Raw genomic sequence first — 15,973 nt, forward strand, 5'->3', positions numbered from 1 at the left:
ACATTGACGACGGCCTCACAACATTGACGACGGCCTCCACAACATTGACGACGGCCTCACAACATTGACGGACGTTGACCTCACAACATTGACGGCCTCACAACATTGGCCTCACAACATTGTCGACGGCCTCACAACATTGACGACGGCCTCACAACATTGACGACGGCCTCACAACATTGACGACGGCCTCACAACATTGACGGCCTCACAACATTGACGACGGCCTCACAACATTGTGACGGCCTCACAACATTGACTGAGGGACGGCCTCACAACATTGGGTGATATGGCCTCACAACATTGATGACGGACATGGCCTCACAACATTGACGACGGCTAAACAACATTTTTGTGGCCTCACAACATTGATGACGGCCTCACAACATTGACGACGGCCCTCACAACATTGACTTTGGACGGCCTCACAACATTTAGGAAGGCCTCACAACATTGACGCCTCACAACTGACCTCACAACATTGGACGACGGCCTCACAACAACACAAATTATTGACGACGGCCTCACAACATTGACGACGGCCTCACTCTATAATGAAATGTTAGACATTACATTGATACTGACTTTAATACACAAAGAATACCCCTGGTAATAGAATACAATACAATATAATGCAATACAATAGAACTCTCCAAACTAGTACTTTAGGTTGATCAATTATAGTTCAGTTGCAACATCAGGAAATACTATCAGAAATAAATATGAAGAACTTGAGACACATGACATCCTTTCTCTGATAAAAATATAGTGATGTGCAACATTTTATAACCCCCTCATCTAAGATAGTAATGACCTCACTATACTTCAACATTAAACTACTGTAGTTCTACAACCAACACACACAAATGCCTGTAATGTTTTTAATAAACAGAAAATGTAAATGTGCACATTCACACCTATGATTGCAAAGGTGTCTTCCAAGTAAACAAAGGTCAGAATGTGATATAACATGGTAACAATATTGAATGTTTCCATTACTGTGAATTCCAAGTGCTAACCTACATATGCATGACTAACAGTTCTTGCATATTGCCTCCTCATACAGACAAGGTCAAGGTGATTAATGATATTAGTGGTTGTCTAACTCTGATATTTCACCTCATGGTTGGTAAGACCACTGTTCCAGTTAGGGGTTATGTGTCTGTGTTTAGACCTATGTGGTCAGACAGACAGACAGACAGACAGACAGACTGACAGCAGAGGTCAAAGTGTCACTGCAATATAATTAGGAATTAGAATACTAGAATGGACATGACCAACATTGATATGATGGGATAAATGGCAGCCATTTTAGTTAGGGAGTTGCTCAATCATGGTTTGCCCGTTCTGTGATAAGATTTTGTGTAAAATAATGAATCTGAAGAATTTATCTGCATTCTGTTTGCTAGCTAGCTAGCCAGCAAGTTTCAGAGGAATGACTCAAACATTATTTTAGTCAACTGCCAATATGTCAACATTCCATGCAAACAATGCAGTCCACAGCCATACTCTGGATGAAATCAGTTGACAATAAGACAAACAATACGCAAATGTAGACATTTATAGTCTGTTCACATATACTGAGTATATTAAACATTAAGAACACCTTCCTGATGTTGAGATGCACCCCCTTTACCCCCCTTTTCCCTCAGAACAACCTCAATTAGTCGGGACATGAACTCCACCAAGTGTTTTAAGCCTTCCTCGGGGATGCTGGCCCATGTTGACCAATGCTTCCCACAGTTGTGTCAAATTGGCTGGTTGTCCTTTTGGTGGTGGTCCATTCTTGATACACACAGGAACCTGTTGAATGTGAAAAACCTAGCAACATTGCAGTTCTTGACACGCCTGGCACCTACAGTATTACCATACCCTATTCAAAGTGCACTTAAATATTTTGTCTTGCCTGTTAACACATCAATCCATGTCTCAGTCTATGACATGACATCAATGTCAAGGCTTAAACATCCTTCTTTAACCTGTCTCCTACCCTTCATCTTCACTGATTGAAGTGGATTTAACAACTGACTTCAGTGAAGGGATTTAACATGATATCAATAAGGGTCTCACCTGATTCACCTGGTCAGTCTTCACTGATCTTTTGGATTCACCTGGTCAGTCTATGACATTCAAGGGATCTTTCACCTGGATTCACCTGGTCAGTCTATGACATGACATCAATAAGGGGATCACCTGGTTTCATCAATAAGGGATCTTTCACCTGGATTCACCTGGTCAGTCTATGACATGTCATCAATAAGGGATCTTTCACCTGGATTCACCTGGTCAGTCTATGTCATGACATCAATAAGGGATCTTTCACCTGGATTCACCTGGTCAGTCTATGACATGACATCAATAAGGGATCTTTCACCTGGATTCACCTGGTCAGTCTATGACATGACATCAATAAGGGATCTTTCACCTGGATTCACCTGGTCAGTCTATGACATGACATCAATAAGGGATCTTTCACCTGGATTCACCTGGTCAGTCTATGACATGTCATCAATAAGGGGATCTTTCACATCAATAAGGGATCTTTCACCTGGATTCACCTGGTCAGTCTATGACATGACATCAATAAGGATCTTTCACCTGGATTCACCTGGTCAGTCTATGACATGACATCAATAAGGGATCTTTCACCTGGATTCACCTGGTCAGTCTATGACATGACATCAATAAGGGATCTTTCACCTGGATTCACCTGGTCCTATGACATGTCAGGTCTTTCACCTGATTCACATCTTTCCTGGATTCACCTGGGTCTATGACATGACATCAATAAGGGGATCAGTCTTCATGACATCAATGATTCACCTGGTCAGTCTATGACATGACATCAATAAGGGGATCTTTGACACATCAATAAGGGATCTTTCACCTGGTCAGTCTATGACATGACATCAATAAGGGATCTTTCACCTGGATTCACCTGGTCAGTCTATGACATGACATCAATAAGGGATCTTTCACCTGATTCACCTGGTCAGTCTATGACATGACATCAATAAGGGATCTTTCACCTGGATTCACCTGGTCAGTCTATGACATGACATCAATAAGGGATCTTTCACCTGGATTCACCTGGTCAGTCTATGTCATGACATCAATAAGGGATCTTTCACCTGGATTCACCTGGTCAGTCTATGACATGATATCAATAAGGGATCTTTCACCTTGATTCACCTGGTCAGTCTATGACATGACATCAATAAGGGATCTTTCACCTGATTAACCTGGTCAGTCTATGACATGACATCAATAAGGGATCTTTCACCTGGATTCACCTGGTTTTGTATATTCTGTGTATATTTTAGAGGCTATTTATACAGACAATTGGTATGAAACCCATATAAAGTATAATTATACATATATGACGATATTTTAGGTTGACAATAATTATATTACATATTTTCTGATATATTACCTTTTATTTTCAGGATTCTGTCTATTACATTTACATTTACATTTAAGTCATTTAGCAGACGCTCTTATCCAGAGCGACTTACAAATTGGTGCATTCACCTTATGACATCCAGTGGAACAGCCACTTTACAATAGTGCATCTAAATCTTTAAGGGGGGTGAGAAGGATTACTTTATCCTATCCTAGGTATTCCTTAAAGAGGTGGGGTTTCAGGTGTCTCCGGAAGGTGGTGATTGACTCCGCTGTCCTGGCGTCGTGGGGAGTTTGTTCCACCATTGGGGGCCAGAGCAGCGAACAGTTTTGACTGGGCTGAGCGGGAACTGTACTTCCTCAGTGGTAGGGAGGCGAGCAGGCCAGAGGTGGATGAACGCAGTGCCCTTGTTTGGGTGTAGGGCCTGATCAGAGCCTGGAGGTACTGAGGTGCCGTTCCCCTCACAGCTCCGTAGGCAAGCACCATGGTCTTGTAGCGGATGTGAGCTTCAACTGGAAGCCAGTGGAGAGGCGGAGGAGCGGGGTGACGTGAGAGAACTTGGGAAGGTTGAACACCAGACGGGCTGCGGCGTTCTGGATGAGTTGTAGGGGTTTAATGGCACAGGCAGGGAGCCCAGCCAACAGCGAGTTGCAGTAATCCAGACGGGAGATGACAAGTGCCTGGATTAGGACCTGCGCCGCTTCCTGTGTGAGGCAGGGTCGTACTCTGCAGATGTTGTAGAGCATGAACCTACAGGAACGGGCCACCGCCTTGATGTTAGTTGAGAACGACAGGGTGTTATCCAGGATCACGCCAAGGTTCTTAGCGCTCTGGGAGGAGGACACAATGGGGCATTCATTCCAATTAGACTGGTTTGGATTTCTCCCTGAACAATATGGCTGTCATCTTTACCCCATTTTGGAACTGTGAGGGTCTATGACACAGCCTTAAGTCTTCTTGGGTATGATGCTAAATCCTAATATAAGATGATGCATAATCCTAATTTAATACTGTATATAACATCATATATCATCAAATCATTTCTAATAATAATACATTTCAGAATGACACAACCTTTCAATGTCACTTTTTGTCAGCTCTCTTGGAGCCTGATACTGACAGCTGTGGAAGCAACTGTTGTTTTCTGTGAATGTATTTGGTTAACCGGTGACAGTGACACTATTATTATATTTACATACTGTCTCTGTTGCTTGTTGTCCAAGGCAGGTAATTGATGTGGTGAGGTTTATTCACATGAGGTATTAGTCCTTTGATCCTATTTCATGCTTTTAAAATGACCAAACATGTACCAATGTGTATGAAATACTCAGTTACTAGTACTACTACTACTACTGTATCACCATGGCTCACAATACATTTGACATATAGCACTCTCCACTGTGTTATTCCAGCATGACTCAACAAAAAGAGAGATGTGTGTCAGTGCATCAATGTCATGCTATTGTTATCAGATGACAGATTTACATTTACATTACATTTAAGTCATTTAGCAGACGCTCTTATCCAGAGCGACTTACAAATTGGTGCATACACCTTATGACATCCAGTGGAACAGCCACTTACAATAGTGCATCTAAATCTTTTTAGGGGGTGAGAAGGATTACTTACCCTATCCTAGTTCTCTGTAATGTGTTGCATGGAGAAGACATGTTGAGCTCCAGAACCATCTTACTGAATAGATACGGTCATCAGTTGTCCACATTCAATACATTCCACTAGGTGTCTCATCAGTGCCATTATTCACAATATTTACTAATAATATCTCATTTTTTCTGCTTCATATACAGTCAGTCAACGAACTAAGCAGACCAAACCCAGCTGCTAACACATTGGTGTCTATGGGAGAGTCACTACTTAAGGCTTAAGCAGACCGGAACTGTGACTATTTCTTTCAATGGAAAGTGCCTGAGCAAGACCTTCATTTATCCACCATCTTTGGTAGTAGTTGGCAGTTTGACAACTCACCGGTTTGCATAATTTCATTACAGCAGAGGTCTGCAAAAGCTTCTGCCACATTATCTATGATGTGGCTGAGAATGTGTTTCAGTTAAACGGAGACATATTTATAAATAGTTTGGCACGTTCATGTTTTCTCCATGAATTCAGTAATGAACTTCTCCAAATATATTGTTGTTCTTTTCCAATTTTACCGGTATGATGAGTATTTACTGTGCGCAAGTACAATCATGTGTCGAGGAAATGTTTGGTCAAGTTATTGGTGCATTTAACTTTCGCGCCTCAGTGTTCATAGAGATACGTGGCCTGTGCGTCATGTTTGGGAGTCAGTACTGTTAAAAAAAATTAAACCTTTGTTCATTTCATGTACTGTGATGAAATAGTATGATTCATTCTGATTTAGACACATTTAGGGATATGAAAATTGCCTCACATTTAAAACCAGTTTAGTGGTTGTACTTGCCAATTGGGTACTGGTCGGGTCCTGGGTGGGGCAGGTGCATAATGTACCTGTTTGAGGTCCTGTGAGACAGATTAGACGTGGTTTCTCTCCCTCTTGCCCTCTACCTATAGATAGGACAGATTAAGCCTGATACAGAGGCTAACCCTTTTGGGCTGTGGCCTGTGTATACACTGTATTTAGTAAATCTAGGCTGATATATTGTAGGTCTATTTATATGGCGCTTTCACTGTTGGATCAACAAGAACTGTTAATACATTTACACTTTGAGCACTTCAACCTGCCTTGCTTCCTGCATAATTGTTGCCCTTACAACTGCTACCAGGTCCCCAATTTATATAAAGCACTAAATAAACTTCAGTTAGTGCTAAATACGGCTGCTAGAATCCTGACTACAACCAAAAAAATTTGATCATATTACTCCAGTGCTAGCCTCTCTACACTGGCTTTCTGTCAAAGCAAGGGCTGATTTCAAGGTTTTACTGCTAACCTACAAAGCATTACATGGGCTTGCTCCTACCTATCTCTCTGATTTGGTCCTGCCGTACATACCTACACGTACGCTACGGTCACAAGACGCAGGCCTCCTAATTGTCCCTATAATTTCTAAGCAAACAGCTGGAGGCAGGGCTTTCTCCTATAGAGCTCCATTTTTATGGAACGGTCTGCCTACCCATGTCAGAGACTCATCTCTTCAGTGGGTCATATGATTGAGTGTAGTCTGGCCCAGGAGTGGGAAGGTGAACGGAAAGGCTCTGGAGCAACGAACCGCCCTTGCTGTCTCTGCCTGGCCGGTTCCCCTCTTTCCACTGGGATTCTCTGCCTCTAACCCTGTTACGGGGGCTGAGTCACTGGCTTGCTGGGGCTCTCTCATGCCGTCCCTGGGGGGTGCGTCACCTGGGTGGGTTGATTCACTGTTGTGGTCGGCCTGTCTGGGTTGGCGCCCCCCTGGGTTGTACCGTGGCGGAGATCTTTGTGGGCTATACTCGGCCTTGTCTCAGGATGGCAAGTTGGTGGTTGAAGATATCCCTCTAGTGGTGTGGGGGCTGTGCTTTGGCAAAGTGGGTGGGGTTATATCCTTCCTGTTTGGCCCTGTCCGGGGTGTCCTCGGATGGGGCCACAGTGTCTCCTGACCCCTCCTGTCTCAGCCTCCAGTATTTATGCTGCAGTAGTTTATGTGTCGGGGGCTAGGGTCAGTTTGTTATATCTGGAGTACTTCTCCTGTCCTATTCGGTGTCCTGTGTGAATCTAAGTGTGCGTTCTCTAATCTCTCCTTCTCTCTTTCTTTCTCTCTCTCGGAGGACCTGAGCCCTAGGACCATGCCCCAGGACTACCTGACATGATGACTCCTTGCTGTCCCCAGTCCACCTGGCCATGCTGCTGCTCCAGTTTCAACTGGCCTGGGCCCTAGGACCATGTCCCAGGACTACCTGACATGATGACTCCTTGCTGTCCCCAGTCCACCTGGCCATGCTGCTGCTCCAGTTTCATCTGTTCTGCCTTACTATTATTCAACCATGCTGGTCATTTATGAACATTTGAACATCTTGGCCACGTTCTGTTATAATCTCCACCCGGCACAGCCAGAAGAGGACTGGCCACCCCACATATGCTCTCTCTAATTCTCTCTTTCTTTCTCTCTCTCGGAGGACCTGAGCCCTAGGACCGTGCCCCAGGACTACCTGACATGATGGCTCCTTGCTGTCCCCAGTCCACCTGACTGTGCTGCTGCTCCAGTTTCAACTGTTCTGCCTTATTATTATTCGACCATGCTGGTCATTTATGAACATTTGAACATCTTGGTCATGTTCTGTTATAATCTCTACCCGGCACAGCCAGAAGAGGACTGGCCACCCCACATAGCCCGGTTCCTCTCTAGGTTTCTTCCTAGGTTTTGGCCTTTCTAGGGAGTTTTTCCTAGCCACTGTGCTTTTACACCTGCGTTGTTTGCTGTTTGGGGTTTTAGGCTGGGTTTCTGTACAGCACTTTGAGATATCAGCTGATGTACGAAGGGCTATATAAATAAATTTGATTTGATTTGATTTGATTTGTAACCTTTTCAACCAATAAAAACAAAGGTTGGACCACTTAAGTCAGTTGTTTGTGTGTATGCCTCTCAAGACATAAAAAGCTGTGCACAAAGCCGGAGAAACGTTACACTGGTTTGTTATAGTTGCCACAAAGCAACAACCCTCCTCAAACAGAGAGGAGTTGAGTGGTTATGGTTTGATCTCTTCCTCTTTTGCAGTGAGGGTTTGTGAAGGAGGGTGGTGTGTGTGAAGCTGTTTTTTCCACTGTGGTCAGAGAGACAAATAGAGAGGGTTGTAGATGTCAAAATGATGAATAGGCCTATACAGGAAAAGGTGTATGGGGCTTTCTGTGTTTATCAGAGAGACAGATGTCAATGTTATTTTAGCATACAGTATACTGTAGTTCACTTGTCATATTAATTTCTCGTTTACATTTAATCTATCACTGACAGTGGCGGTCAGTGCCGTTTAAGATGAGGGAGGACAATTTCTTTCCTTATGTGCATGGCCTTATTTCTATTACAGCATATTGGATGACTGTTTTTCAAATTCCATTCACCCAGTTCAATGTAACAACAATAGGTTTACTCTACTACATGATACAAACATTTTCCCTATACCCATTATGAGGTTACAAGCCTATGACAAATTTGAGGTGACAGTCAGTGACACACTCTTGCCTGAATCTAGTTGATCTAGGGTGTAATCATTAATCCTACAGTTGCAAACGAGAGTTTCCATTGGATGAATTCAGGTACGTTTATTCCCATTTGCTTCCGTTTAAGAAACGTTTTTCAACAGAATCGGCGGAATGAACACACCACACATGTAAACATGGGTCACTTTCATAGCAGCCACGTTGTATTCCTTCTTGCATATATGCGCTCTCCTCCTCTCACCTTTTCTCTTCGCTTGTGGACTTCAATGCACAACACATCAGCTGTATGTGACCAGGCAAAAAAAACTTTACAAGCCAAACCATGTCATAACCACTACACACAGCCTACATCATTGTAACCATATTAGCTAAAGTAACATCATAGTCAACATGGCTAATAGGACTAAAGCATTAGTAAACCTGCTTCAATCATGCAGTAACGTTACAGTGTACAGTCAGTAAGTAGTTTAGCGATTACACCAGCTGGCCCCGGTGGCAATAAATTAGTAGAACCAAAAGCTTATCTTGACTTGGAAGAGGTCCAGTCATAGCCAGCTAGCTAACATAGCATCCCCCTGTTTGAGCAGGGTGTTTCAGTAGGCTAAACTACCTAGCTGCATTTGCTAGTTAAGTAAGTAAAACTGAACGTAAGTTCTTTACATTTCTGCAGTGCTAGCTAGCTGTAGCTTACACTTTCAGTACTAGATTAATTCTCTGATCCTTTGATTGGGTAGACAACATGTCAGTTCATGTTGCAAGGACTCTGATAGGTTCGAGAATGTCCTCCAGAAGTTGTCATAATTACTTTGTAAGTCTATGGAATGGGGTGCGAACCGTGAGCCTCCTAGGTTTTGTATTTAAGTCGATGTACCCAGAAGACGACGGAAACTAGCTATCCATGGTGCTACCTACAGAGTGCTGTTGAGGCTACTGTAGACCTTCATAGCAAAACAGTGTGTTTTAAACAATTATTTGGTGACATGAATATATTTAATATAGTTTGATCTAAAAAGGATCACTTTTTAAATGGTTTAAAATATGTATTTTTATGAAATTCACTGAGGAGGATTGTCCTCTCCATCCTCCTCTGAGGAGCCTCGACTGCAGTCTGATAACTCATTTCCTGTGTTATTCCTCTGAATAGTTGACAGACCTGCCTTGTTACCAAGAATCTTCACACACAGCTAACTTCTAAATAGCTCCTAAACCATGAAGTCAACCCTTTGACACCTCTCTACCTATCCTAGTGACTTTAAAGATCCTACTGAAAATGTAAACGTGACCTGGTATGGTCAATGCAATGTTGACTTTTGCACAAATATAATTGTATCATCAATGCTCCTTCCTCAGATCATTTCTTTAGTTGTGTTAGTTCTCTCTTCCACCAACAATAAGAACACAGTGTTGCTGTGTCTGCTCCTTTTACAGAAAGAGGAATTTGAGTCAAGATGAACATGACATCAGATACATTTTTTCTGTTTCTCTTTAAGGATCTGTAGCTTTCTAATTCTGACAAAGACCCATTTGTGTCACAACCACAGGAACTGTATGGGCCTGGTCCAGAGGAAATGCTAGTGTCTTCAGTCACTTACCAGTGGCTCAGAATGGAACACAGTCATTTATTGGACGAGAAATTGTTTCATTTATAGAATATGAAGTATGTCAACCATACACAATACATATGGCATCAGATGATGACTTTGTTTGGTTACACTGTGTTTACAGAGGAATTGAGTTGTTGGTCGCTGCAGCTTCTAATTCAGTTGTTGCATGAGCCTGAGAAACATTGGAAATCTATAGACATTGTGTAGTTTTTTACCAAATATATTTTAGACTCAATAAAATTGTACGGTTTTGGTTTTCTAGCTCTATTCCTGTTCTCAGTCTCTCAATGTAATTTAGTCAGTTCTCTCTCTATTTCTCCTTTTCTCTCTCGTTCTCCCTCTCTGTCTCTGTCTGTGTGTAAGTGCTTTGTGCATTTTTCATCTGTGGAACACTCAACGTGAGTAAATAATCAGAACGGATTTTTCTGCATTTCATCACTCTAACCCGATACAACCACACAAATGGTTCACTAACTGAACATGACTAATTCCCGTTAAAACTTTTCTTTAAAGAGTCCTTTGAAAGAGCTACTTGTATCCAGCTTAAGAAATGTATAGCATGTGCCTAATCTGCAAATCTATGTTTCAGCCCTGCCCCGCTATACTGACAGTAAATATCAACTTATTTTAGAAGAAATAGGGAATTATTTAAGAAAAGTGCAAGGGTGCCAATATATTTGGCTGGAACTGTTGTACACCTAAAATGTACTTTTATCAAAACTCTACAACAGCTAAACTGTTGGAAATGAATCAACATGATGTGTATCAAATAATGTTCAAATCATCTGATTAAGTTGCTTCTCCTCTCTCACAGCTCTTTCCAAAGCTACAGTGAGTGACATACAGGTGGGAGGAGACTCTGACTGAAACTACAGATGGTATAAGAATAGTCAGATATTCAGCCCCTTTAACACAAAGACTAGTACAGAATCACTCCTGTCTACTGGTCTAACAGTGGATCATATACCTGTGAGGGTGTAAAGGGAAACAAGTTCTCCAAGACCAGTGATGATGTACAACTGACTGTGTCTGGTAAGTCTATCTAATCATGCAAACAACTCCATGGGCAACTAGAATAATTTCTTAGATTGAAAGTTTTTAACCAGTCCTCTGTCTAATCACAAATCAACCACAACCTGTCCTGAGTATCTCTCCTCAGTGGCTGAACCCTGGAGACTCAGTGACTCTGAGCTGTGAGGTTGACAATATGTCTACAGGCTGGAGGTTCCCCTGGTACAGGACTGTTCCCTACAGAGCTGGGTTACCCTCCCTATCAGACAAGTCTTGCTCTCCATGTGTTTATGGAGGGGATAGCTGAAGCTGAGGCGAGCTGGGATACCAGTAATCACCATAGCTTAGGTTTGAGGGGAGGCATCTATCTGTGCATTGTGGTTGTAAAAATGAACTAACATCTGCACATTCTGATACCAAACGGATCTAATCTCAGACGGATCTATTCTCATTCCATCCTCCTTTCCTTCAATAAAGAGGAAGGAACCAGTGTGAGGTCATGTAGCAAACTATAAGAAGAAGTTGGTCAGAAAATTAACACGCCATCAACCGCTACTCTTTTTTCTTACAGCCTTTGTACGTTTCTCAATAATTTTCTATTTTTCTGTGTGACGGTGAAGAGGTGTGATCTAAACAGTCTGTCATATAGGAAGTTGAGGGGTTTGTCAGAAGAACTGTAGTTGTAGAGAAGGTCACTTGTCAGTGGGACAGAATGGAGAACACATTGCTCTGTGTGCTGCTCTGTAAGTAAGAACGTATTAGTGTTTGTGTGTTTGTCTATGAGCACAATGCACTAATGTTAATATTACTATTATATTACTATACACTACTGTATTACTACTGTATTGTAATGACTTTGTCTTTGTTGAAGTGCTGAGTATCCTCATCTACTGTGGACACTGTGATGAAGATGATGGTAGATATTCATTTATTTGATCAAACCTCCATCTCTTTATGTTTCATCATCTTTGTCTCTGCTTTTCCTTCCTCACGTTCATTAATGTTATGAGAAAAGGGGATTCAGTTGTGTATGTATGATCTGTAAAGAGGTAGGAAACATAGTTTATGTACATGTTTTATTTGACTGATAGGTAATTGTGTTATGATGGTTGTGTTTATGTAGGTAGACTAAAGTCTGTATTGGAGCCAGTATGACACGTCATACCAGCCTTATTTCTGCCTGCTTGAACTCCAACAACTCAGATACACATGAAAACATGACATGACTCAGGGAATCGATAGAACATCATTTAGAAATGCACAAAAACAATTTAACATTCCAAATGAGTGAACCGTTCCTTTTAAGTTAAAAAAATTTTTTTGCAATTTTGTCATGTGAAAATGTATTTAAAAAGTTATGTAATCACATGTGAAAATCCACATGTGAAACTTAATGTGAAATCACATGTGAAGTGTTCCAAAACCACATCTGAAATCATGTGGTTTTTCCATAAGGGCAGTCGAACAGCATCTAACCAGTCTAACAGCATCTAACCAGTCTGACAGCATCTCACCATTCTGAATAGCATCACACCATTCTGAAAAGCATCTGACCATTCTGACAGCATCTCACCATTCTGAAATGCATTTCACCAGTCTGAAAAGCATCTGACCATTCTGACAGCATCTCACCATTCTGAAAAGCATCTCACCATAATCTCATGGAGCATGAATGTACTGATAGGAATGAGAGCTCTCATGATCTGACTTTGCTGTCATAATGACATGAATGAAAGAGCTAATCAGAGCTAATCTTCCACACAGGAAGTTGCAGACACTTGTAGAATCTGTGCCAAGGCTCATTGAAGCTGTTCTGATGGTTTGTGGTGCCCCAACACCCTATTAAGACACTTTATGTTGGTGTTTCCTTTATTTTGGCAGTTACCTGTAGCAACAAGCTACATGGAGAATGGAAGAGTTTGATAAGGAAAACGTCTCGAATCGCGCAAAACGGAATATAGTATTGTGGATAAAGTTCAGAACGACACAATTTCATGCACACAACGTTAAAATACCTGCATCATTAAACTGAGAGCTTTACCGTTTCTAAAATGCCGTGTTTGGATGACTTTGTTCATGTTTTTTGGGGGTTCCCCATAAGGAGGATGAGGAAGTGATTTGTTGTTTAGGGTAAGTTTTAAATCACAAAAAGGAGTCTGAACTGTTCTGTAACATGGTATTTACATTTAACAATTGACATTTCGTTGTAAAAAAGCAAACTTCTCCTTTAATATCAGTGAATAACTCTGCACATGAGTTGATAGTGAGATGCTATTCAGTCATTTCAACCATTTACTGTAATACTAGCATACTTATTACTTTGTGGACTGGAGCCCCACTTAATATGTTGGCCTTCCCTATTTCAATATTCAAGTAGTGGATGTATTGTTATACTGAAGCTCTTTATTTACATTTTTATCCATGGATGTTTATGTCTGAGAGAAAATGTAAAGAATGTGGTAAGAGCTGGAAGTATTTAGTTGCACAATATACACTGAGTGAACAAACATTATGAACACCTTCCTTGCAACTGTTAATTCAGTTAGTTGTCTGTGTGTCTGTGCAGAGACATGTAGCTGTTCTGACCCTCCAACCCAACTGGACCCAGATATTCATTGGAGAGACTGTTACTATGAGATGTGACATACATGGGGGAGGAGACTCTGACTGGCAGTATGAGTGGCATAACAACAGGAAGTCAATCTATTCTAATACAAAACCAGAGTACAGAGTCAGTCCTGGTTATACATTTGAATTTAGAAGTTTACATACACTTAGGTTGGAGTCATTAAAACTTGTTTTTCAACCACTCCACAAATGTCTTAACTATCTATGGCTTTGGCCAGTCGGTTAGGACATCTACTTTGTGTATGACACAAGTCATTTTCCCAACAATTGTTAAAAGACAGATTATTTCACTTATAATTCACTGCATCACAATTCCAGTGGTTTCAGAAGTTTACATACACTAAGTTGACTGTGCCTTTAATTAAACAGCTTGAAAATTCCAGAAAATGATGCCATGGCTTTAGAAGCTTCTAATAGGCTAATTGACATCATTTGATTCGATTGGGGCTGTACCTGTGAATGTATTTCAAGGCCTACCTTCAAACTCATTGCCTCTTTACTTAACATCATTGGAAAATCAAAAGAAATCAGCAAATACCATCTACATGGGTATTAAGAATAATTTACACTAAGTGTACAAAACTTTAAGAACACCGTACTAATATTGAGTTGCAACCGTCCACTTTTTGCCCTCGAAAGAGTCTCAATTCATCGGGACATGGACTCCACAAGGTGTCAAAAGCGTTCCACAGGGATGCTGTCCCATGTTGATTCCAATGCTTCCCACAGATGTGTCAAGTTGGCTGGATGTCCTTAGGATGGTGGACAATTCTTGATACACAAGTGAATCTGTTGAGCGTGAAAAACCCAGGAGCGTTTAAGTTCTTGACGCAAACTGGTGCACCTGACACCTGCTACCATACCCCACTCAAAGGCACTGATATCTTTTGTCTTGCCCATTCACCCTCTGAATGGCACACATACACAATCCATGTCTCAATTGTCTGGAGGCTTTAGAATCCTTCTTAAACTTGTCTCCTCCCCTTCATCTACACTGATTGAAGTGGATTTAACAGGTGACATGGAAGGATATACATGATTTACCTGGTCAGTCTATGTCATGGAAAGTTCTGAATGTTTTGTACACTCAGTGTGTATTGGATATATTTTGTTTGTGTTTCCACAGTTCAGCCCAGAGCCACATTGAGAATCACTCCTCAGGGTCTCCTCTACTCTGGAGATACTGTCACTCTGCAGTGTGACATACCAGACTACACAGACTGGACGTACTACTGGTCCAGAAACAACCAACCAGGTTCCAGTACACATGGTAAAATCATCATCTCTCTCCCCGACCAGGCTGGTCAGTACCAGTGTTGGGGGACCAGGAAAGATCAGCCCCAGAAGTCTCAACTCAGCAGAGCCCTCTCTATCCAGTTTATTGGTGAGTTTAAGACTCAGTCATTGACAAAGAGTAAAAAGAGGTTATATGTACAAACTGCAAATGCATTTATTCACAATGACAACCTTTTAGAATCAATACCGCGATAGCAAGATTCCACAATATGTGTTCTCATCTTATGTATGAATCAACAACTGACTGTATTGTCTTTCAACAGCTCTGCCCACGGCCTCAGTGAGTATCTCTCCTCAGGGTCTCCTTCACTCTGGAGAGACAGTCAGTCTGCAGTGTGACATATCAATGTACACAGACTGGATGTACAGCTGGTATATAGGAAACAACATCCATTCCAGTATGCCTGGTAAAACCATCACCACTCTGTCTAACCAGGCTGGTCAGTACAGATGTGCTGGGGTAAGGACAGGTCGGCCTCAGTGGTCTCAAGTCAGTGTTTTCCTCCCCATCAGAGTCACTGGTGAGTTCACTAATGATGCTCCATCACTAACTTGTCGTCGTGTGTATCAGGACACTGGATCTTTCCACTCAAACCTATTGAAATACCAACAGATTATCAGCCGTCGACATCACTGACTTCAGACAAAGAGAACGTATTCACAGGAGACAGAGTGACACTGAGCTGTACTGTAGAGTCTCCTGGATGGAAGTTTTACTGGTGCCTGACACAGACTAGACTCTACACCAGTAACCACAACCTCTGGATACTCCTACACACTCAGCTGGGTCAGTGTCTCTGATGGAGGACAGTACTGGTGCAGAGCTGGGAGAGGAGACCCAGTCTACTACACCCTGTACAGTGACCCAGTCCAGATAAACATTACTGTTGAGTCTAAAACATTTTT

The 15,973-nt window shown here is 41.8% G+C and overlaps 1 protein-coding gene across 1 annotated transcript; it reads left to right on the forward strand.

Annotated features, from left to right (window-relative positions):
• The first annotated feature begins 11,593 nt into the window (after positions 1-11,593).
• Positions 11,594-15,952, forward strand: LOC127916080 (B-cell receptor CD22-like). Its single transcript, XM_052497333.1, has 5 exons — positions 11,594-11,886; positions 12,015-12,059; positions 14,898-15,155; positions 15,331-15,588; positions 15,681-15,952. The coding sequence occupies exons 1-5, from the start codon at positions 11,856-11,858 to the stop codon at positions 15,866-15,868; spliced, it is 780 nt and encodes a 259-aa protein (XP_052353293.1). The 5' UTR covers positions 11,594-11,855; the 3' UTR covers positions 15,869-15,952.
• Positions 15,953-15,973: the final 21 nt, after the last annotated feature.

This window comes from Oncorhynchus keta, chromosome 35 (genome assembly GCF_023373465.1).
Source record: "Oncorhynchus keta strain PuntledgeMale-10-30-2019 chromosome 35, Oket_V2, whole genome shotgun sequence".
In the NCBI taxonomy this organism is placed as follows: Eukaryota; Metazoa; Chordata; class Actinopteri; order Salmoniformes; family Salmonidae; genus Oncorhynchus; species Oncorhynchus keta.

Bases quoted from the DNA above. Each gene is read 5' to 3' on its own strand.
- LOC127916080 (XM_052497333.1), top strand. From the start codon at position 11,856: ATGGAGAACACATTGCTCTGTGTGCTGCTCT. The intron at 11,887-12,014 runs GTAAGTAAGAAC...TCTTTGTTGAAG, and splicing joins ATTGCTCTGTGTGCTGCTCT to TGCTGAGTATCCTCATCTAC. The intron at 15,156-15,330 runs GTGAGTTTAAGA...GTCTTTCAACAG, and splicing joins CCTCTCTATCCAGTTTATTG to CTCTGCCCACGGCCTCAGTG.